The 23,169-nt window shown below is 45.4% G+C and overlaps 1 protein-coding gene across 3 annotated transcripts in view; it reads left to right on the top strand.

Moving 5' to 3' along the window:
- Positions 1-23,169, top strand: part of GTF3C3 (general transcription factor IIIC subunit 3) — a 62,380-nt gene that overhangs the window by 24,680 nt on the left and 14,531 nt on the right. For all 3 annotated transcript variants that reach the window (XM_077283474.1, XM_077283477.1, XM_077283475.1), the window contains exons 6-9: positions 483-674; positions 783-948; positions 4,876-5,023; positions 6,020-6,086. In XM_077283474.1, coding sequence (XP_077139589.1) covers positions 483-674; positions 783-948; positions 4,876-5,023; positions 6,020-6,086 — 573 coding nt within the window. The remainder of the gene's footprint in view (positions 1-482; positions 675-782; positions 949-4,875; positions 5,024-6,019; positions 6,087-23,169) is intronic.

Genomic DNA, 23,169 nt, shown 5'->3' with positions numbered 1-23,169 from the left:
TTTTTTTTTTTTTTTTTCTCAAAAGCAGTAAAACTTTAAAAATTATATACAATGATGATTATATACAATGATGTAGTGTTATTGTCTGTTCCTTGTTCAAGGAGGCAAAGACAAAAGTTGTGTGAGCTGGCCAGAATTGCTATTATCACCAAGCACAAGCAGTCTAGAATAGATTTGGCAATCAAGATGCAGTTTACACACATCTGCTCTAGACTGCTTGTGCTTGGTGATAATAGCAATTCTGGCCAAATTACTTGGACAGTAGTTTTTTTTATCATACAGCATTTAAGGGGTTGTCCAAGTAGCTGATTACTCCTTTAAGCTCTCAGAATGGCCCTGACTGTATAGAGTTATATCTGCTTCTCCGATGGGAGTAGACAAGCCAGAAGGGATCAGATAAGAAGATTAAACGTCCTCGTTTCTCAGATCCTTGGAAGGCACATCCCCAGGTGTTACAGAACTGATCCCGGTTTTCTTTTCAGCTCCACTGGCCTACGAACCATTCTCAACTCTTGCAATGATATACGAGGACCAAGGGGACATGGAAAAGTCCCTGCAGTTTGAGCTGATTGCTGCTCACCTGAACCCCAGCGACACAGAAGAATGGGTGCGGCTGGCGGAGATGTCTCTAGAGCAGGACAACATCAAACAAGCTATATTCTGCTATTCCAAAGGTTTGTTCACGCTCTTAGAAAATGACTCCAGTAATATGAACACGTCGTTTCAGTGGCAGAAAGCAGCCGCTAGATATCTGTGGAGACCCTCTCTGTGATCTCTTCCAGCTCTGAAGTATAATGCCACCAATGTGCGGTATTTGTGGGAGAGATCCAGTCTGTATGAACAGGTCGGGGACCATAAAATGGCCATGGACGGGTATCGGCGGATCTTGAATTTATTGTCTCCGGCTGATGGAGACCGGTTTATGCAGCTGGCAAGAGACATGGCCAAGTAAGTTGTCTTCTCCCACTTTTTGCTCCTCTGCGATCATCTCTCCATAGAAAGACGTGGTTTAATATGACTGATACCAGGTCAGTGTCAGGCACAGTACAGCAGGGGGGCTATTAATGTTCCCAGGGGCCACATGTGGCACTGTGACTGTTGTGGAGGCCGACAGAATAGGCTGCAATTGTTAATTATAATTATTAATATTGATTGTATCCCTTCAAATTGAACAGAATTTTGCGGACATCCCCCTATACACTGTGTTCCAAATTATTATGCAAATAATATTTCCTCATATTTTCTCTAACTTACCTATCTGAATTGCAGTCATTGTTATTTTCCAGTCATCTACTATTCTAGTATAATTGCAATGTTTTGGAAAAAACTGCCTATGAAAACAGTATCTTTTTTAAAAAAAATAAACACTCAAAATGCATGTTCGAAATTATTATGCACAGCAGAGTTTTCAACCTTTTTTTTTTTATTTTGATCAAAAAAATGGTCAATTGTGAAGTTATAAGCATTATCAGCTTATTACAAAATGCAATCAAACAGTTTTCAAGTGAAAACTTTATTCTAGTTGATGTTACATTTGCACGTAGGACCCCTTGTTCAAAAGAAGCTTCTGAACTCTCTCGTCCATTGAATTTGTCAGTTTTTGGATGGTTTCTGCTTCAATTGTTTTGCATGTGGACAGAATACCCTCCCAGAGCTGTTGCTTAGATGTGAACTGCCTCCCGCCATCATAGACACTCCTTTTGATGATGCTCCAGAGGTTCTCAATGGGGTTGAGGCCAGGGGAAGATGGTGGCCACACCATAAGTTTGTCCTCTTTTATGCCCATAGCAGCCAGAGATGCAGATGTGTTTTTTGCAGCATGAGACGGTGCATTATCATGCATGAAAATGATCTTGCTGCGGAAAGCACGGTTCTTCCTCTTGAACCATGGCAGGAAGTGTTGTTTTAGAAACTCCACATAGATTATGGAGTTCATCTTTACCCTTCAGTGATCATAAAGGGGCCGACAATCTCTCTCCCCATGATTCCAGCCCAAAACATTACTCCACCTCCTCCTTGTTGGCACCTTAGCCGTGTTTTCATTGGGTGTCCATCCTCCACTCCATCCATCTGGACCATCGAGCGTTGCACGGCACTCATCGGTGAACAAAACAGTTTGGAAGTCAGTCTTCATGTATCGTTTGGCCCACTGGAGCTGTTTCTGCTTGTTGCAGGGAATAGAGGTGGTCGACAGGATGGCTTACGCACAGCTGCAAACCTCTGAAGGACCCTGCATCTTGTTGTTCTGGGGACGTTGGAGGCACCAGCAGCTTCAAAAACTTGTCTGCTGCTATGACAAGGCATTTTTGCAGCTGCTCTTTTAACCTTACGCAATTGCCTGTTGGAAAGAGTCCTCAATTTTTCCTTATCAGCACGCACACGTGTGAGCTGGGAATCCGCTACATACTTCTTGATTGTACGATGATCATGATGAAGTATCTTGGTAATGTTGATTGTAGTCATGCCTTGACCTAAATACTCCACAATTTGTTGCTTCTCAGCAGCCGACACATCCTTTTTCTTTCCCATTTTGGCAAAAAATGTAGGCTGCTTAATAATGTGGAACAGCCTTCTTAAGTAGTCTTGCCTTTATTTGGACACACCTGCCAAACTAATTTGCACAGGTATCTGCAATTGCTTTCAGTGATATAAAGAGCCCTGACACACATCACCATCAATGAGTTTAAATGACAAACAAAAAAATTCTAACCTTATCACTCCTAAACTCTATGTGCATAATAATTTGGAACACAGTGTATACCGTATGGGACTCCACATCCCCTATATACAGTATGAGTTTACACATAGCCCCTATATACAGTATGATCCCACACACCGCCCCCTTTATACAGTAGGATCCCACACACAGCCTTCCTATATATATGACATGAGCCTCTACACAGCCCCTATATACAATATGATCCTGCACACTGCCCCCTGTGTACAGCCTGATCCCACAAACTGCACCCCTATATACAGTATGAGGCCACAGTCAGCCTTTTTTATATACAACATGAGCCCTCACATACAGGTCCCCCTTATATATAGTATGGTCCAACAAACAGCACCCCCTATATATAGTATGAGTACACACATAGCTCCTATATACAGTAGTTTCACACCAACAAACCTTTATATAGCAAGAGCCCCCACACAGTCTCTCTATATAAAGTATTATCTCAGACACAGCCTCCTTTATACAGTATAATCCCGCAAATAGCACACCCTATATACAGTATGAGCCGCCACACAGCCTCCATATATACAACATGAGCCCCCACATACAGGTACCTCCCTTATATACAGTATGATTCCACAAATAGCACCCCTTATATACAGTATTCCACAAATAGCACCCCTTATATACAGTATGATTCCACAAATGGCACCCCTTATATACAGTATGAGCCCCCACATAGCCTCCATATATACAACATGAGCCCCCACATACAGGTACCCCCCTGATATACAGTATAATCCCACAAATAGCACACCCTATATACAGTATGAGCCCTCACATACAGGTACCCCCCTTATATACAGAATGATTCCACAAATCGCACCCTTATATACAGTATGAGCCCCCACACAGCCTCCATATATACAACATGAGCCCCCACATACAGGTACTCCCTTTATACAGTATAATCCCACAAATAGCACACCCTATATACAGTATGAGCCCTCACATACAGGTACCCCCCTTATATACAGAATGATTCCACAAATAGCACCCTTATATACAGTATGAGCCCCCACACAGCCTCCATATATACATGAGCCCCCACATACAGGTACCCCCTTTATACAGTATGATTCCACAAATAGCACCCCTTATATACAATATTGGTACACACACCGCCCCCTTATACAATATGGCCCCACACCCATCCCTCTTTATATAGTATGGTCCCAAAAGCATCACCCCCTATATGCAGCCCCCCTATTCACAGCATGTGCCCACACACGGATCCCCCTTATGTTCAGTATGGTCCCACCCACATCCTCTCCTCGCTCGCTTTCTCTCCCTGCTCCGTTTTTTTGCACGGACTCTCCGCACAGTGGACGCAGTGATGTTATCGTGTTGCTGTCTCGGTCACACGCTCCATCATCGGTGGTTGCAGTGGGGACTTATTGTGGGAGACATCGGGCAATGAATGCTGTCTGAAGCAGGAACACTAGGGAGCTGCGGGTGTCATAGGGTATAAACATTTTTGACATTAACACTTTTTTATAAAAGAAAATAGTTATTTCTAGAAATCCTCTTTAAAGGGAAGCTGCCATCACTATCCTGCTTCCCGTGCTTCAGAATCATACACCAAGTGTGCAGCCGGGTATGTTGTACTCTGCAGTGCTCCCCGCCCCAATCTCTTTGAGTGACAGGTGTCTCCCTGTGCACAAACATGGGCAGAGACCTGTCAGCCATCTGGAGTGTGGTGGGGAGACGCCAGCGTCGGACTCGTCAGGTCTCTCTATAGACCTCTTCCGGCTTTGCAATCTATACTCTGAGACATTGGGGCATTTCAGAGTAAAACGTACATGGCTGTAATCGTGCCGGTGGTCCGGGCAGCGTGTACCATCTCAGCTTCCTATTGAAAGGACTCTCTTGGCTGAGATGGGAGTTACTCCGACCATTGGAGCTTTGGAAACAGCCAGGAGCGGGTGAGCTACGCTGCATACATGAGTCACATTAATTTCTATTGGGACTACGAATATGGCGTAGCTGAGCCGCCCTCGGCTGTCTGCGTATCGCCACCTCCGGGGGTCGGAGCCTGGAGAACTTCCTGGCAAGAGAACCGCACAGACGATATTCTGAACATTGTCTGCATCCATACATATGCGGTATGACATGGTCTTGCCTCCTTTATTATTTAGGATTTATTATGAAACCAATGATGTTTCCTCGGCCATCGTCATAATAGAAGAAGCGTTTTCCAAACATCAGAATCTGGTGGCGATAGAAGATGTTAATATTGCTGCGGAGCTGTACATCTCCAACAACCAGCACGAAAAAGCACTCGAGGTATTCATGCACCAATACCATATGCACGGTGGCGCAGTGGTTAGCACAGCAGCCTTGCAGCGCTGGAGTCCTGGGTTCAAGCCCCACTAAGGACAACATCTGCAAAGAGTTTGTATGTTCTCCCCGTGTTTGCGTGGGTTTTCTCCGGGTACTCCGGTTTCCTCCCACATTCCAAAGACATAATGATAGGGAATTTAGATTGTGAGCCCCAACGGGGACAGCGACGATAATGTGTGCAAACTGTAAAGCGCTGCGGAATATGTTAGCGCTATATAAAAATAAAGATTATTATTTAAGAATACCAGCCCCCAGCTGTCTGCTTTAGCTTGGCTGGTTGTCAAAAAATGGAGGGGACTGCACGCCGTTTTTAAAATTATTTATTTAAAAAAAAAAAAAGCATGGGGACCCCTTTATTCTTGAGATAACCAACCGTGCTGACAGCTGAGGGTTGCAGCCCGCAGCTGTCAGTTATGTGTGGCTGGTGATCAAAAATACAGGGGAACCCACGCCGGCTTTTAAATTTTTTTTTATTTAGAGTGCAGGTATCTGCTGATGAATACCCCCATGGTATATACGTCTCCTCATCCTGGTATATACATCTCCCCGTCCTGGTATTTATGTCCCCCATCCTCGTATATATGTCCCCCATCCTGGTATATATGTCCACTGTTCTTTAACACAGAAAAACTAAAGCATACTACTCACCTTGCCCCGGCTTTGATGCCGAGTGGTGTCCTCTTCTGTAGCCGGCAAGTGACTTTACCGTGCAAGCGTTGGGCAGCACGTGATGCTCTGCACCCCCAGCCATGGGCACACTGACGTCAGCTGCTGGCCTCTGATTGGGCCTCCGTCCACCTCTAGCCCTGTCACCATAGTGGTCGTTTTTCCCTTCTGGTTGTGTATATGTATATAGACATAAGTGTGAGATGTCCTGGGCTTCCTGCATTCTGAGCACACATCAGACCCGTGGTTTTACTTATCCTTTTTTATTTTAAGGTGATTACTCAATATTCTGGAATTACACTGAATAGAAAAGAAGGCTCCATTCCTGAAGATAGTTCAGGTAATTTAACCTTTTAAAGTGGTCATCTCAAGCTCATAAGAGGCTAACATTGCAAAATGCATGTAGAAACAAGAAACTGTGCAACTTACCTCCATCATCAATCCTCCATGTTCTCTTGAACGGAGGGATTTCTCATCTTATAGTGGACACCTCTTTCCCTAGGTTACTGGCCACCCTCTGCAGTCTCAGAGTGGCCGGTCACCTAGGTAGGGAGTGCATGTCGCTAGCACTCTCTATGCTTTACAGCCTCTCCGAATCTCAGTTACCCTGCGCCGCTCCCATGCTATAGAGTCAAAGCTGCCTGTGCTGGCAGCATGGGAGGGAGTATGTCTTCCTCCATCCTGGTATAATGTCTAACATCCTGGTATATATGTTCCCCATCCTGGTATATATGTCTCCCATCCTGGTATATATGTCCTCCATCCTGGTATATATGTCCCCCATCCTGGTATATATGTCCTCCATCCTGGTATATATGTCCTCCATCCTGGTATATATGTCCCCCATCCTGGTATATATGTCCTCCATCCTGGTATATATGTCCTCCTGTCGGGGTCGTTACGACAATAAATCCTCATTCACCAGTCATTCCAAATTATAGTGTGAGCGCAGAACATCTGGTACCAATTAAAAATGACTCAGACACGCAGCTGATTCAGTCTTAGCTGATGTCCCGCATCCACATCTGTCAGAAGCAGTACAGCAACTAACTTTATTCTAGAATACACAACACTATTGTTTAGGAAAAAGGAATGCATTAGGCGGGGTTTATGCAGTATACATCTAGTGTCCAGTCTCTCTCTCTGATTCGTCAGAACGTCTCCCGGTGGTTACTTCTTTCTTCACATTCCTGAGTTATCTTTTTAAGAGAAATTATACTTAACTCTTTAGACACTGAACTAAAGTGAAAGTGAACACTGGCAGCCATCTTTAGATACAATTACATTTGCATTAGCTAGCAGATAGGAAAAACTTATTGTTTCACAGTATAAGATATATAAAAGTACAAAAGGTATATAAGAAAATATATTTTCACCTTGACAATCCCCCCTAAACACTAAGTTTTTCCCTTAAAGAAAGATCCTTTGAGACTGTCCATGTGATGGGAAAAGGGGAGGTGGATTTCTTCATCCAGACACCTCAGAAGCTCTCCCCTTGTGAGAGGCCTCCAGGCAGCTGAACCCTTCACTAACCTCACATGGAGTTCTCCCACTGTCCCTAAACTAAGTCTCTTAGCATCATCTGGGAATGGGGGGTTTTGTCTACTCTCTTGAGAGGAATATACTTCGGGATCTCCCCTGGATCAGTACCATTGTACTCTGGTGGGTCTATTTCTTGATTGAGGAAGGTGCCAGTCGGAGTTGCTTTGGCAATAACCTTTTTATACAAGGGAATAACACAACAGAGGATTATCGATCCAACTATAAGGAGGGCAATCGGTACCAAACAAACTTATTGAAGGAATCCCTTAATCCCACCTAACCAACTGGAGAAGAAAGATGTGTCTGCTCCAGCATACATGACACGTCGTCTTATTGTCCTAATTTGTTCAACTTCTTTTAACAACCTTCAGGTTCTTTGGATCTATATTTCGCCATTCAGGTCTGGCTGTCTATAATGTATTTACCTATACTCTAACATCAAGTGGGTTTATGGGACTGTACCCCATGTCTTCCCATTTCAGCTATAACCGTCCAAAGTATAGCTCTACACTCTCTCCTTTGTCACATCTGTAGAAAATCTTAATTTGCGTCCTAGCACGTCACCTGTTTTTGTGCTCACTAACTACCTAGGCCTGCCCAGGTGCACTTATACGTCCAACATATGGTCATTATTTGTCTGTAAAATGAGAAAGGTTGGTTCTCAGGGTCAGCCAATTGCTTTTGCATAGCTAGTTAGTCAGAGGGCCTCCAGGGATAATACTCCTGTATCTGTCTTACCCTACCTGATGTGGTTGGTTCTCTGGTGGTGGGGAGTGACATGACATGCTGGTCTACAGCTCCTTCCCAAAAGGATTACTGTCAGCCTACTCCTAAAAGTTAATGTCCCCACTATCCACCAACCACAATCCTGTGTCAGCTTCCTATATCACTACATGTGATCTTGTCTGGACAGGATTCAGTGTAATTCTCTTAGGTCGGGTTGCAGCACGGGTCATACAAGTGTTAGGGCCCAAGTCCTCAACTATATCCTGAAAGGCATCACAGCTATAATTGACGAACCTTTGTTCACTGTAATATATATATATATATATATATTTGATCCATTCAACATTTTTATTAATCTGCACCTGTGGGATTATAGAAGCAAAGCCGGCATAAATCTGGTTCTGGGCTTTAAACTGGTCAGGCACCCCCCCTTGGCACTCCAATGGCATCAATATATACTAGTGGATCTTCTTCATAACTCATGTGGAGCTGATCGAGACTTCTCCTCTTTCTGGTAGGTTCATCAGGTATCTTTGGATCCCAAGGTAAAATCTTGAACTGCATGGCTAGTTTAACAAGGGTGCATTGGCCTATCCAGGCATTAGGCAACCTAGGACGGAGCTTACCATCTCCACATAACCAATAAATGTCATACATATAATGTGTATGTTTGATTAGCAAATCAGTATCTAAGGAACTGTTCTCCTTGCAGAAACCTGTCTCAAAGATCCCTACTGGTATACCTGTGGTGTCGTGGGAATTATAGCAGGTGTAATTGTCAGCTAATACGGTTACTTCTCCTGGGACCTTTAGTTTGGGTTTCTCATGAATTAGTGGGACATAATCTGGGCAATCAGTGGGCTTCAAACCTTTCAACAGGAGGAGGAGGTGGTGATGGCGAACTCAGTTGAGGGGTTCAAGAGAGGCCTGGATGTCTTCCTGGAGCAGAACAATATTGTATCATACAATTATTAGGTTCTGTAGAAGGATGTAGATCTGGGGATTTATTATGATGGAATATAGGCTGAACTGGATGGACAAATGTCTTTTTTCGGCCTTACTAACTATGTAACTATGTAACAGATTCATGACCCAGGCAGTGGTGTTGTCATCAGGAAAAAGCAATGCATGTGTGTATAGGTGTGTATTCGCAGCAGCACAAACAATACATCCTACAGAGATATTCTGGACTCTTACATTGTATCTCACCCATTCTAACCATAGGTTTTTCCTTGGGGCTGTTTGTGTTTCTATGGAGAAAACCTCTTGCAAACTGAGACCTGGAATGGGTATCACTTCATTAACTACATTTTGCAAACGCTCACCTGGGCCTATTTTAGCTGTACTGGTAACAGGGGCCTTGGTTGGTCTGAAGCTAATATCCTGGCGCTGTATGTGGCCTAAATTCCCATGATATCCACTACTAAATACATAATTATAATGTCTTCCCAGTACAAATGTCTGCAAGTCAGCAGATTGGGGCTTTCAAGATTTAGGAGGAGGGGGTGACAACTTTTACCCCATTTATTGGTTGCGGAAAAGCTGTTAGATGCATTCTCCCACGAAGACTCCTACCCGTCCCATCTTTAGGGAACATGGCTTCGCTAGGTTTATATCCCCAAACATCTCCTGTATTCCAGGCAGCATCTGACCAATAATAACAGTTATTGTTGTCATTTCTGGTAACACACATATAAAACTGGATGATTCCCTCCACCACCCGTTCAGCCTCGAGGCACTTGACTACATCACAGAAATCAAATCGCCAGATATTTACCGGGGCTGTCAAGTTTACCCGGAGAATAGTGGGACCAGAATTCTTATTTACAATAGGGGCCGAAGAGGTAGGGGCGAGAATGGCCCCCAGTCCCAAAATCAAAAACAACAGCAACATTTCCCTTCAGTCACTACTGTGACTAAACACTGGTTCGGTCTTCTTTACAATATGAGGCGTGGATCCAGGTGCTCTTTCCTTCAAGTTTTACTGCAGTGGGGGTGACCAGGATCACTGTGTGGGGTCCTTCAAATCTTGGCTGGAGACAATCTCTGCGCACAAACTTTTTCACATACACCAGGTCTCCTGGCACAAAGTTATGGTGTCCAGGAACCTTGTCTGGGTCTGGAAGAGAACTGAAGACAGTTAAATGCACTTTGGCAAGGTGTCCATGTGAGACCTGCACATAGCTAGTCAAGTCCTGGTACTTGAGCTGCAGCTGTTGTGGAAAGAAACATTCAAGATTGGGGCTCCTGCCAAACAGAATCTCATTTGGTGACAGTCTTGTCTTCCTGTTTGGGGTATATCTTACTGAAAACAAAGCTAGAAGGAGGCATTCTGTCCATGGTTTACCAGTCTCTGCCATTGCCTTCTGGATTTTAAGCTTAAGAGTTTAGTCTCTCCACTCTTCCACTGCTCTGCGGATGGTGTATGCAATGCTTGACTTACCCCCAGTGCTGCCATTACCTCTGACATGATCTCTCCAGTAAAATGGGAACTCCGATCGCTTTCAATGACTTCAGGAACTCCATACCTGCATATGATCTCAGCCATCAGTTTCTTCGCCGTTGTCTTAGCCGTAGCTTTGGCAACTGGGTAGGCTTCTGGCCAACCTGAAAATAAATCAATGCAGACCAACACATACTCATACGTCCCTACCCTGGGTAACTGAATATAATCAATCTGCAGTCTCTGGAATGGGTAAAGTGGCTGGGGAGTGTGTTTGGATGGGGTTTTCACTGTCCTACCCTGATTATGTGTGGCACATATCATGCAGCCCTGTACCTGCCTTTCTGCGCAGGTGGAAAACCCGGGGGCAATCCATTGTTTCTGTAGGGTGTCACACATGGCCGTCTTCGAGTGGTGCACATTCCCGTGCAGAACCTGTGCCATCATTGGGTACAGTACCTGTGGTAGGCAGACCTTTTCACCCCTCCCCCATAGTCCAGTGACGGTATCAGAGCAAGCCCCTATCTTTTGCCACCTATTTTTCTCCTCCTTACTTGCCTGTTCTTGTAACCGGGCTAAGATGTCTTTCAACACAAGTGGAGATGGTGGGGTGTCTAGGTGATGTACTTGAGAGGCTACAGGAGTGCTTGCTGCTTTCTTGGCAGCCTGGTCTGCCAGTGCGTTACCCTTTGTCCGTCCATCAGTGCCTTTGGTATGTGCCTTTACCTTTATGATGCCTGCTTGGGTGGGAAGCTGTAGTGCATTCATAAGTTGCTGGACTGCCTCAGCATGTTTAAAGGGGTGGCCATTTGCTGTCAGGAAAGCCCTGGCTCTCCAGATAGGCCCATAATCGTGTGCAATGCCAAAAGCATACCTGGAATCAGTGTAGATATTTACAGTCTTACCTTCTGCTAGTTTGCACACTTCTATGAGCGCCTTGAGCTCTGCTTCTTGTGCAGACATATGAGCTGGCATTGACTCTGCCTTGATTACCTCATGTTCTGAGACCACAGCATATCCGGTACAGAAGCGTCCTTGGTCATCTTGGTGACGGGATCCATCTACAAAAAGCTCAAAATCAGCTTTAGAATGGGCACACTAGAGACCAGCCGTTTCCTGAGACATCAATTCTAGACAATCATGTGGTTTGGAAACCTGATCCTGTTCCTCTGGATCCATTCTAGAAAGAAAAAGAGTGTCCTTTTTCATGTCACCTACTCCTTATGTCACCTACTCCTCCCCCCTTTGGATCCATAGGAACTAGGAGAAGAATAGCGGGGTTCAGGACAGTACACCTTTTCAAAGTCACATTAGTAGGCATGAGAATAGCACACTGAAGTCACAGCTGTCCAGCCATGGACATGTGGCCAGGTTGTACTTGATTAAGGATACTATGTACATCGTGTGGGGTGTGGACCATCAGTGGGTAATTCAAAACAATCTCTGAAGATTTGTGTAGCAACAGCTGGACAGACAACACAGTCCAAACACAGGAGGAACTTCCTCTTGCCACCGTATCCAGGCGGCCGCTGTAATAAGCAACAGATCTCTGTTTGTCTCCATGAAGCTGAGTCAGCACACTTGTAGCATGTCCTGCATAGGTGAGCTCTGTCTGCAAGGCAGTCTGCAATACTGTACGGCAGTGCTCGGGTGTCTTGTAATCATATACGGGGCCTGCGGTGTGTAACACTATATCACAGGGCAAATTCCCTCTTTGGGTGGACATAGCGTCTCCTGGATGCAAGGGGCCATAAGCGGCAAGGTAGGCCTGAGACTCTTGGGCTATGACTGGGCCCCCCTTTTTAGCTATCTGCTGGGCCAAACCACCTCTATGTGACAAGGTAGAGTTAGCTGGGTTTACTATGGCTCCTACCTGGTGGGTAATTATGTCCCCATACCCTACTGAGAAAAGAACCTGGGATTCCTGAGGTGTGATGTAGTAACGTGAATGACAGGGGAACCAAACTTCAGGTTCTTGGAGAGTCTGGCCTTCTAAGTGTGAAGGTTTCACGGGAAGAGGAGATGTAAGGGCCTTTCCGGGCTGGGGGGTCTGCCATTTACACCGATTAAAGCAAGCTCTTGGTCTGAAAATTGACATAACGAGGCTTGGGATGGAGTGAGATTCCTATACAGGGTTAAAGGCGTATTGGAGTGTGAAGCTGGACTTGCGTGTAAGGTTGGAGGAGGCAGAAACTGGAGTCTGTTACATGGAGATAAGACACACTGTGACCTCGTAGCTGCAGCGGTGGGGGCCAGGTAGCGAGTAAGAAGCGCTGCTGATTTAACCCCTTTCCTTTCCTGCTGGGCTAAATTCTTTTGAAAACTCTTTACTATTTTCAATGCATCATCCGGAGTGGAAATCTCAATATCGGGTCTACTACAAAAAGGTATGAATGGGCTTTTTGTTACAGTGAAAATCCCAGATCTTCAAACACTACCATAAGACGCCCATAGAACTTCTCGGCAGTCCAGGATATATACATTGGTGCCTTGACTTTAAGGGGCACAGGGCTTACAGTTGGGAGTAGAGGCTTAATTTCCTGAGAAAAGACCATATTATCTAACAAGGAGCCCCCCCTGTTTATCTTCAATTTGCTATATATATATATCAACCACTCAACTTGATGCAGGTAAATCTTTTACCAATCTTTCAATTACTTACAAGTTTTCCTCTAAGACTAGGCACAGGTCTATTTCACTTTCAAATTTCCAGATTATAATATTTCTTTGTACTTCAAAACAATATTGTCGCTTTAAGCAAAACCCAAATCTACCAGCGCGTGATCTACACCAAGTAAACACAGAGAGACTCAAGAGCGCAGCTACGCGCGCGCCCCCCTCCTCACCAGACACAGGAGATAAGGAAATCACCGCATTCCTCAGCGCACAAGGGAAAATACAAAAGCCCAGCTCTTTGCCCCCCTTTCTCTGGCTCACAGCACCGAAGGGAGAAATTTCAAGCAGGTCGCGCAGGGGCTCACTCGCCCCTCCCCTCTCCTACACAGCATTGATACAAGGCTCCGTATCTTCTACACAGTCACAAATTGCAGCAGTTTTCAGACTTAATTTCTACAAAACTTTCCTATGATCCTCCGTGGTCTGGGCGGAGCCCCAAGGACGGCCCGTACGCACACACGCGGCAGGTTTCCACCCAGGTTGGATTCTGCACGCCACAAACAGGACACACCCACGCTTCTGGAGAGCTTGTCCCGTCGCCATTATAGGGCGGTGGCTGCGACTGCATGTTCATCATCAGTGGCACGGCGGCCATTTTACAATCTGTAAGATCACAGTTCAAAGGCATTTTATAACCAAACACGGGTTCTACATTCTCTGATCCTCCCTCTCCATCAACCACTTTTCATCCTTTGTTCTTTAAGCCTCGCGCAACTCGCAGATGAGCTTGCGCTTGTTCTAACAATCCTTTATCTTTCAACATGCCCCTTTTATTTTCTATGAGATTGTGCCACATAGACGGCTGCAATCTCCCTGACGAGGGCAATCCTACATATTTATACAATCTCTCAACATTCCTGACTGCCTTCTTTCCCTCCCGTGACTCTACTATTGCCTTGACTTCCACAGCATCCTCATCTAACTTGTGGGGCACTGACTTCTTCTGCTTTAAGATACGCAACATGACTCTTACAGAATACTATGGTTTTCTGCAGTAAACCACTGACAGCGATATCAACACTGGTGTTCTACAATACGGAATCTTGCTCAACGTATTAGAAAAAGAGCCTCGCGCTCAATATTTTCTGTCCCTAACCTGAACACCAGTGATTAACAGACTATCCTGCCACGATATTCTAAACAGTCGGGAGGCGGTCTCTGTTATGGTTTCCAATGGCAAGGAAACATCAGAAGCATAGAATAAACGGACAAGCTCTCGGGTGATGGAAACTAGAGCTGACCGCGATGCTAAACCTACACACCACACTAGAAGTAGCTAGGGGGCATTCCTGCGTTGTCTCTAGATGCCGCGCGCCAGCCGGAGAACTAACTACCCCTGGTAGAAGAAAACACAGTCCTGGCTTGCCTCCAGAGAATGTCCCCACAGGAGATAGCAGCCCCCCACATATAATAACGGTGAGAGCAGATGAAAAGACACACGTAGTATGAAAGCAGATTTAGCACAGAGAGGCCCGCTAACTAAATAGCAGAAAGATACAACAGAGGACTTCGCGGTCAGCTGCAAAACCCTTCAAAACACCATCCTGAAATTACCTTAACTCATGTGACAACTCATGACACCGGAGTGGTAATTTCAGCCCAACAAGAGCTTCCAGCTGCAGAGATTCACATAAGTGCAAACTGGACAAAACATACAAAAATAGACTTAAGGACTAAAGTGTCCAACTTAGCTGAGCAGAAAACTGGGAGCAGGAACATGCAACAGAATCACTCTGGATACATTGATGGCCAGCATTAGAATGACTGAGGAGCAAGGTTAAATAGGATACTCCCACATCCTGATAGGAACAGGTGAACTGAGAAGGCAAAGCTTGCAGGACACCAGTACCACAAGAGACCACCGGGGGAGCCCACGAACCGAATCACAACAGTACCCCCCCCCTTAAGGAGGGGGCACCGAACCCTCACAAGAACCACCAGGGCGATCTGGATGAGCCCTATGAAAGGCACGGACCAAATCAGAAGCATGAACATCAGAAGCTGTAACCCAAGAATTATCCTCTTGACCGTAGCCCTTCCATTTCACCAGATATTGAAGTCTCCGTCTGGAAACACGGGAGTCCAAGATTTTCTCCACCACGTACTCCAATTCACCCTCAACCAGCACAGGAGCAGGAGGCTCAACAGAAGGCACAAGTGGTACCTCATACCTCCGCAATAATGACCGATGGAAGACATTATGGATAGCAAAGGATGCTGGGAGGTCCAAACGAAAAGACACAGGGTTAAGAATTTCCAAAATCTTATCAGGACCGATGAACCGAGGCTTAAACTTAGGAGAAGAGACCCTCATAGGGACAAAACGGGAGGACAACCACACCAAGTCCCCAACACGAAGACGAGGACCAACACGACGATGGCGATTAGCAAAACATTGAGTCCTCTCCTGGGACAACTCCAAATTGTCCACCACCTGCCCCCAAATACGATGCAACCTATCCACCATGGTATCCACTCCAGGACAATCCGAAGACTCCACCTGACCAGATGAAAAACGAGGATGGAACCCTGAATTGCAAAAGAAAGGGGAGACCAAAGTGGCAGAACTGGCCCGATTATTAAGGGCAAACTCAGCCAACGGCAAAAAGGAGACCCAGTCATCCTGATCAGCAGACACGAAACACCTCAAATAAGTCTCCAAGGTCTGATTAGTACGTTCCGTCTGGCCATTTGTCTGGGGATGAAATGCAGACGAAAAAGACAAATCAATGCCCATCCTGGCACAAAACGCCCGCCAAAATCTGGACACAAACTGGGATCCCCTGTCGGAAACGATATTCTCCGGAATACCATGCAGCCGAACCACATTCTGAAAAAACAGGGGCACCAACTCAGATGAGGAAGGCAGCTTGGGCAAGGGCACCAAATGAACCATCTTAGAAAAGCGGTCACACACCACCCAAATGACGGACATCTTCTGAGAAACAGGGAGATCAGAAATAAAATCCATAGAGATGTGTGTCCAAGGCCTCTTAGGAACAGGCAAGGGCAACAACAACCCACTAGCCCGAGAACAACAAGGCTTGGCCCGAGCACAAACATCGCAAGACTGCACAAAAGTACGCACGTCCCGAGACAGGGAAGGCCACCAGAAGGACCTAGCCACCAAATCTCTGGTACCAAAAATTCCCGGATGACCTGCCAACGCAGAAGAATGAACCTCCGAGATGACTCTATTGGTCCACTCATCCGGCACAAACAATCTACCAGGCGGACAACGATCAGGCCGATCCGCCTGAAACTCTTGTAAAGCACGTCGCAGGTCTGGGAAGACAGCAGACAATATCACCCCATCCTTAAGTATACCCGTAGGTTTAGAATCACCAGGGGAATCAGGTTCAAAACTCCTAGAAAGGGCATCCGCCTTCACATTCTTAGTACCTGGCAGATACGAAACCACAAAATTAAACCGGGAGAAAAACAACGACCAGCGCGCCTGTCTAGGATTCAGACGTCTGGCCGACTCAAGATAAATCAAATTTTTGTGATCAGTCAAGACCACCACCTGATGTTTAGCACCCTCAAGCCAATGACGCCACTCCTCGAATGCCCACTTCATCGCCAAAAGCTCCCGATTACCGACGTCATAATTTCGCTCGGCGGGCGAAAATTTTCGAGAAAAGAACGCACAAGGTCTCATCACTGAACAATCTGAACTTTTCTGCGACAAAACCGCCCCCGCTCCGATCTCGGAAGCATCAACTTCCACCTGAAAAGGAAGAGAAACATCAGGTTGGCACAACACCGGAGCAGAAGAAAAACGGCGCTTAAGCTCCCGAAAGGCCTCCACAGCAGCAGGAGACCAATCTGCAACATCAGCACCCTTTTTAGTCAAATCAGTCAAAGGCCTGACAACGCTAGAAAAACCAGTTATGAATCGACGATAAAAGTTAGCAAAGCCCAAAAATTTCTGAAGGCCCTTAAGAGAAGTCGGTTGCGTCCAGTCACAAATAGCCCGAACCTTCACAGGATCCATCTCAATAGAAGAGGGGGAAAAAATGTACCCCAAAAAAGAAATCTTCTGAACCCCAAAAACACACTTTGAACCTTTAACAAACAGAGAATTGGTCCGCAAAACCTGAAAAACCCTCCTAACTTGTTGAACATGAGACTCCCAGTCATCCGAAAAAATCAAGATATCGTCCAAATACACAATCATGAATTTATCCAGATATTCACGGAAAATATTGTGCATAAAAGACTGAAAGACCGAAGGGGCATTTGACAGACCAAAAGGCATCACCAAATACTCAAAATGGCCCTCGGGCGTATTAAATGCGGTTTTCCACTCATCCCCCTGCTTAATTCGCACCAAATTATACGCACCGCGAAGATCAATCTTAGAGAACCACTTCGCCCCCTCAATGCGAGCAAATAAATCTGTCAGCAATGGCAAAGGATACTGATACTTGACTGTGATCTTATTCAAGAGTCTATAATCAATACAAGGTCTCAAAGAACCATCGCTTTTAGCTACGAAAAAGAACCCCGCTCCAAGAGGAGACGAAGAAGGACGAATATGTCCCTTTTCCAAGGACTCCCTAATATACTCTCGCATGGCAGCATGTTCAGGTACAGACAGATTGAATAGACGACCCTTAGGAAATTTACTGCCAGGGATCAAATCTATGGCGCAATCGCAATCTCTGTGAGGAGGAAGAGAATTAAGAGTAGATTCCTCAAAAACCTCACGATAATCAGACAAAAACTCAGGAATTTCAGAGGGAATAGATGAAGCAATGGAGACCAAAGATGTGTCCCCATGATTTCCCTGACATCCCCAGCTTAGTACAGACATTGTTTTCCAGTCAAGGACTGGGTTATGAGTTTGCAACCATGGCAATCCCAGCACCAACACATCATGTAGATTATACAGTACAAGGAAGCGAATCACCTCTTGATGGTCTGGAGTCATACGCATAGTCACTTGTGTCCAGTATTGTGGTTTATTACTAGCCAATGGTGTAGAATCAATACCCTTTAAAGGTATAGGAACTTCCAGAGGCTCTAGATCAAACCCACAGCGCCTGGCAAAGGACCAATCCATAAGACTCAAAGCGGCGCCAGAATCCACATACGCATCCGCAACAATAGAAGATAACGAACAAATTAGAGTTACAGACAAAATAAACTTGGACTGCAAAGTGCCAATAGCAGAGGATTTATCAACTTTCTTTGTTCGTTTAGAGCATGCTGATATAACATGAGTAGAATTTCCACAATAGAAGCACAAATGATTTTTGCGCCTATAAATCTGTCGTTCGCTTCTGGACAGAAAGCTATCACATTGCATACTCTGTGGTGCCTCTTCAGAAGACACCGCCAACTGGTGCACAGGTTTGCGTTCCCGTAAACGCCGATCAATCTGAATTGCCATTGTCATGGACTCATTCAGACCAGTAGGCGCAGGAAACCCCACCATGACGTCTTTTACAGCATCAGAGAGACCTTCTCTGAAAATTGCCGCCAGAGCGCACTCATTCCACTGAGTAAGCACAGACCATTTTCGAAATTTTTGGCAATATATTTCGGCTTCATCTTGCCCCTGAGAGAGGGCTATTAGGGCTTTCTCAGCCTGAATCTCCAAATTTGGTTCCTCATAAAGCAACCCCAAAGCCAGAAAAAACGCATCCACATTGAGCAACGCAGGATCCCCTGGTGCCAATGAAAATGCCCAATTTTGGGGGTCACCCCGCAGTAAAGAAATAACAATTTTTACTTGCTGGGCAGGATCTCCAGCAGAATGAGATCTCAGCGAAAGAAACAATTTACAATTGTATTTAAAATTTAGAAAACAAGATCGATCTCCAGAAAAAAACTCCGGTATAGGAATTTTAGGTTCAGACCGAGGAGCATGTAACAAAAAATCTTGTATATTCTGAACTTTAGAGGCAAGATTATTCAAATTGGTAGCCAGACTCTGGGGATCCATATTTCAACAGATAAAGTCTGAGCCATTCAGGGGTTAAGAGGAGAGGAAAACAGGAGACTGCAATTAGAGCTGGAGTGCAACTTCAGAGGAAGGAAAAAAAAAAAAAAAAAAGGTTTCACACAGTTCCTTTTCTCTCCTGCTTCAGCCTATAGATTAAACATTTTGGCTGGCCATACTGTTATGGTTTCCAATGGCAAGGAAACATCAGAAGCATAGAATAAACGGACAAGCTCTCGGGTGATGGAAACTAGAGCTGACCGCGATGCTAAACCTACACACCACACTAGAAGTAGCCAGGGGGCATTCCTGCGTTGTCTCTAGATGCCGCGCGCCAGCCGGAGAACTAACTACCCCTGGTAGAAGAAAACACAGTCCTGGCTTGCCTCCAGAGAATGTCCCCACGGGAGATAGCAGCCCCCCACATATAATAACGGTGAGAGCAGATGAAAAGACACACGTAGTATGAAAGCAGATTTAGCACAGAGAGGCCCGCTAACTAAATAGCAGAAAGATACAACAGAGGACTTCGCGGTCAGCTGCAAAACCCTTCAAAACACCATCCTGAAATTACCTTAACTCATGTGACAACTCATGACACCGGAGTGGTAATTTCAGCCCAACAAGAGCTTCCAGCTGCAGAGATTCACATAAGTGCAAACTGGACAAAACATACAAAAATAGACTTAAGGACTAAAGTGTCCAACTTAGCTGAGCAGAAAACTGGGAGCAGGAACATGCAACAGAATCACTCTGGATACATTGATGGCCAGCATTAGAATGACTGAGGAGCAAGGTTAAATAGGATACTCCCACATCCTGATAGGAACAGGTGAACTGAGAAGGCAAAGCTTGCAGGACACCAGTACCACAAGAGACCACCGGGGGAGCCCACGAACCGAATCACAACAGGTCTCCTAGTGAGAGCCCTCCACAGAAATACAGGTGGTCCCTTCTCGGGACGTCTTAATTACCTAGCTGGTACAATATCACAGAGGCTGCGTCTCCTATCCCTTCCTCTAAGCCGCCCCACACTCTACAACTTGCTCAATCTTTCACTCCACTTCACTACTAGACAATAGTCACGGGTAGGGTGGTTGAACGGAGTACAATGACCGGTGGAGGAGGTGTGGTGTACACGAGGACGCACAGGATGCGACGTCTCTCAGTTGCTGGTTCAGAGCGTGGCACAGGATCGCGTTCGATCTCACCACTCGACCGGTCACTCCCCAGACCCAAGGAGACCACAGACAAACCAATAACGGCTGAGACACTAGCAAGTGTGACACATACAGTGTATATGATCGCCACTTACCGTGTTCGGAGGGTGATCAGTCCTCGAGGTCAGCCACTACGGGTATCATCCACAGACATCCAGGCATGGGTCCAGAGGGTCTCGGATCGCTGTCCACGCCCCCCGTTGGGCTCCAAATTGTCGGGGTCGTTACGACAATAAATCCTCATTCACCAGTCATTCCAAATTATAGTGTGAGCGCAGAACATCTGGTACCAATTAAAAATGACTCAGACACGCAGCTGATTCAGTCTTAGCTGATGTCCCGCATCCACATCTGTCAGAAGCAGTACAGCAACTAACTTTATTCTAGAATACACAACACTATTGTTTAGGAAAAAGGAATGCATTAGGCGGGGTTTATGCAGTATACATCTAGTGTCCAGTCTCTCTCTCTGATTCGTCAGAACGTCTCCCGGTGGTTACTTCTTTCTTCACATTCCTGAGTTATCTTTTTAAGAGAAATTATACTTAACTCTTTAGACACTGAACTAAAGTGAAAGTGAACACTGGCAGCCATCTTTAGATACAATTACATTTGCATTAGCTAGCAGATAGGAAAAACTTATTGTTTCACAGTATAAGATATATAAAAGTACAAAAGGTATATAAGAAAATATATTTTCACCTTGACACTCCATCCTGGTATATATGTCCTCCATCCTGGTATATATGTCCTCCATCCTGGTATATATGTCCCCCATCCTGGTATATATGTTCTCCATCCTGGTATACATGTCCCCCCATCCTGGTATATATGTCCCCCATCCTGGTATATATGTCCCCCATCCTGGTATATATGTCCCCCATCCTGGTATATATGTCCCCCATCCTGGTATATATGTCCCCCATCCTGGTATATATGTCCTCCATCCTGGTATACATGTCCCCCATCCTGGTGTATATATGTCCCCCATCCTGGTATATATGTCTTCCATCCTGGTATATATGTCTTCCATCCTGGTATATATGTCCTCCATCCTGGAATATATGTCCCCCATCCTGGTATATATGTCCTCCATCCTGGTATACATGTCCCCCATCCTGGTGTATATATGTCCCCCATCCTGGTGTATATATGTCCCCCATCCTGGTATATATGTCTTCCATCCTGGTATATATGTCCCCCATCCTGGTATATATGTCCCCCATCCTGGTATATATGTCCTCCGTCCTGGTATACATGTCCCCCATGCTGGTGTATATATGTCCCCCATGCTGGTGTATATATGTCCCCCATCCTGGTGTATATATGTCTTCCATCCTGGTATACATGTCCCCCATCCTGGTATACATGTCCCCCATCCTGGTATACATGTCCCCCATCCTGGTATATATGTCTTCCCATCCCGGTACCTCCATCCTGGTATATGTCTCCCATCCTGGTATATACGTCCCCCATCCCGGTATATATATCCTCCATCCAGGTCTCTCATTCCGGGATATGTGTGTCCCCCATCTTGGTCCCTCATCCTGGTATATACATCACTTCATCCTGTTATTTATGTCCCCCATCCTGGTATATATGTGCCCCATCCTGGTATATATGTCCCCCATCCATGTATATATGCCCCCATCCTGGTATATATGTCTCCCATCCTGGTATATATGTCCCCCATCCTGGTAAATAAATTGCAGCACACGGACCCGATATGTCTCTGCACCGCAATACATCTTAGCTGAATGTGCGTCCCAGGATGGAAATCCAGGTGAACTTTGTGCCGGCGTCGGCAGGCCCCTCACCCTCACGGGCCCGGTTGCAACCTCTGTGACCGCGATTGTTACACCTCTGCTTTTTAATGAGATTGTGTGTCTTATGATTTTTTTTTCTTTCATACATAATTATTCTGATTACAGAAGAACAGAAATATTGACAGATGGATTTTAGATTGACAAACATTTAAATAATAAAAGTAGTGTTTGCTAAAAAAAAGAAATGTATTCTGCATACACACTAAATGGGAGTATACTGGGGACTACAGAACAGGAGTAGGATGGGGGATTCTCATTACAAGTAAGCTGAGCAGCAGCACTCAATGTCAGGCAGCAGCCGCAAAAGCAAACAACATTTTAGGGTGTATAAAAAAAAAGATAAAATTCTGCGATCCCAACGTACTGATACCCCTTTATAAATCACTTCTGAGGCCACATCTAGAATACGGGATTCCGTTTTGGGCTCCACAAGCCTCTCCTATAAAGAGGTTAGATAACTTGGGCTTGTTTAGCTCAGAAAAGATGCCTTAGGGTAGATGTCATTTATATGTATGGTCCAGCCACCATTATGATAAATGGGGGTTATAGTATAAGGCTGCAGGGTCTGGTCATCAGCCAGGATCTAAGTGAAGTGATAGCTTGTTCAAAGAGATGTGTTTTTAAAGCAGGCTTAAAACCGTGAGGGCTAAATATTAATCGGATTGTACATTAGCGCATTCCAGAAAACTTCTGCAGCATGAGAGAAGTCTTGGAGACAGGAGTGGGAGATGTGGATTATGTAGGATGTTGGTCTTAGATCAGTTGTGGAGCAGAAGGCACGTGTAGGGTGGTAGAGATGAGGGAGCAGATGTAGGGCGGTGCAGAACTGTGCAGAGCTTTGTGTGTGAGCGGTATGCGTTTATATTGTAGTCTGTAGTGGATGGGTAACCAGTGTAGTGACTGGCACAGGGTGGAGGCATCAGTGTAGCTGCTGGACAGAAGTACCACCCTGGCTGCCGCATTCAGGATGGATTGAAGAGGAGATAGTTTGATTAGAGGGAGAACGATTAGTAGAAAATTGCAGTTGTCCAGACGAGAAT

This window comes from Ranitomeya variabilis, chromosome 2 (assembly GCF_051348905.1).
Source record: "Ranitomeya variabilis isolate aRanVar5 chromosome 2, aRanVar5.hap1, whole genome shotgun sequence".
NCBI classification, from domain to species: domain Eukaryota; kingdom Metazoa; phylum Chordata; class Amphibia; order Anura; family Dendrobatidae; genus Ranitomeya; species Ranitomeya variabilis.
Note: the sequence above shows the minus strand (reverse complement) of the source record. Positions and strands in the feature narration are given on the sequence as shown.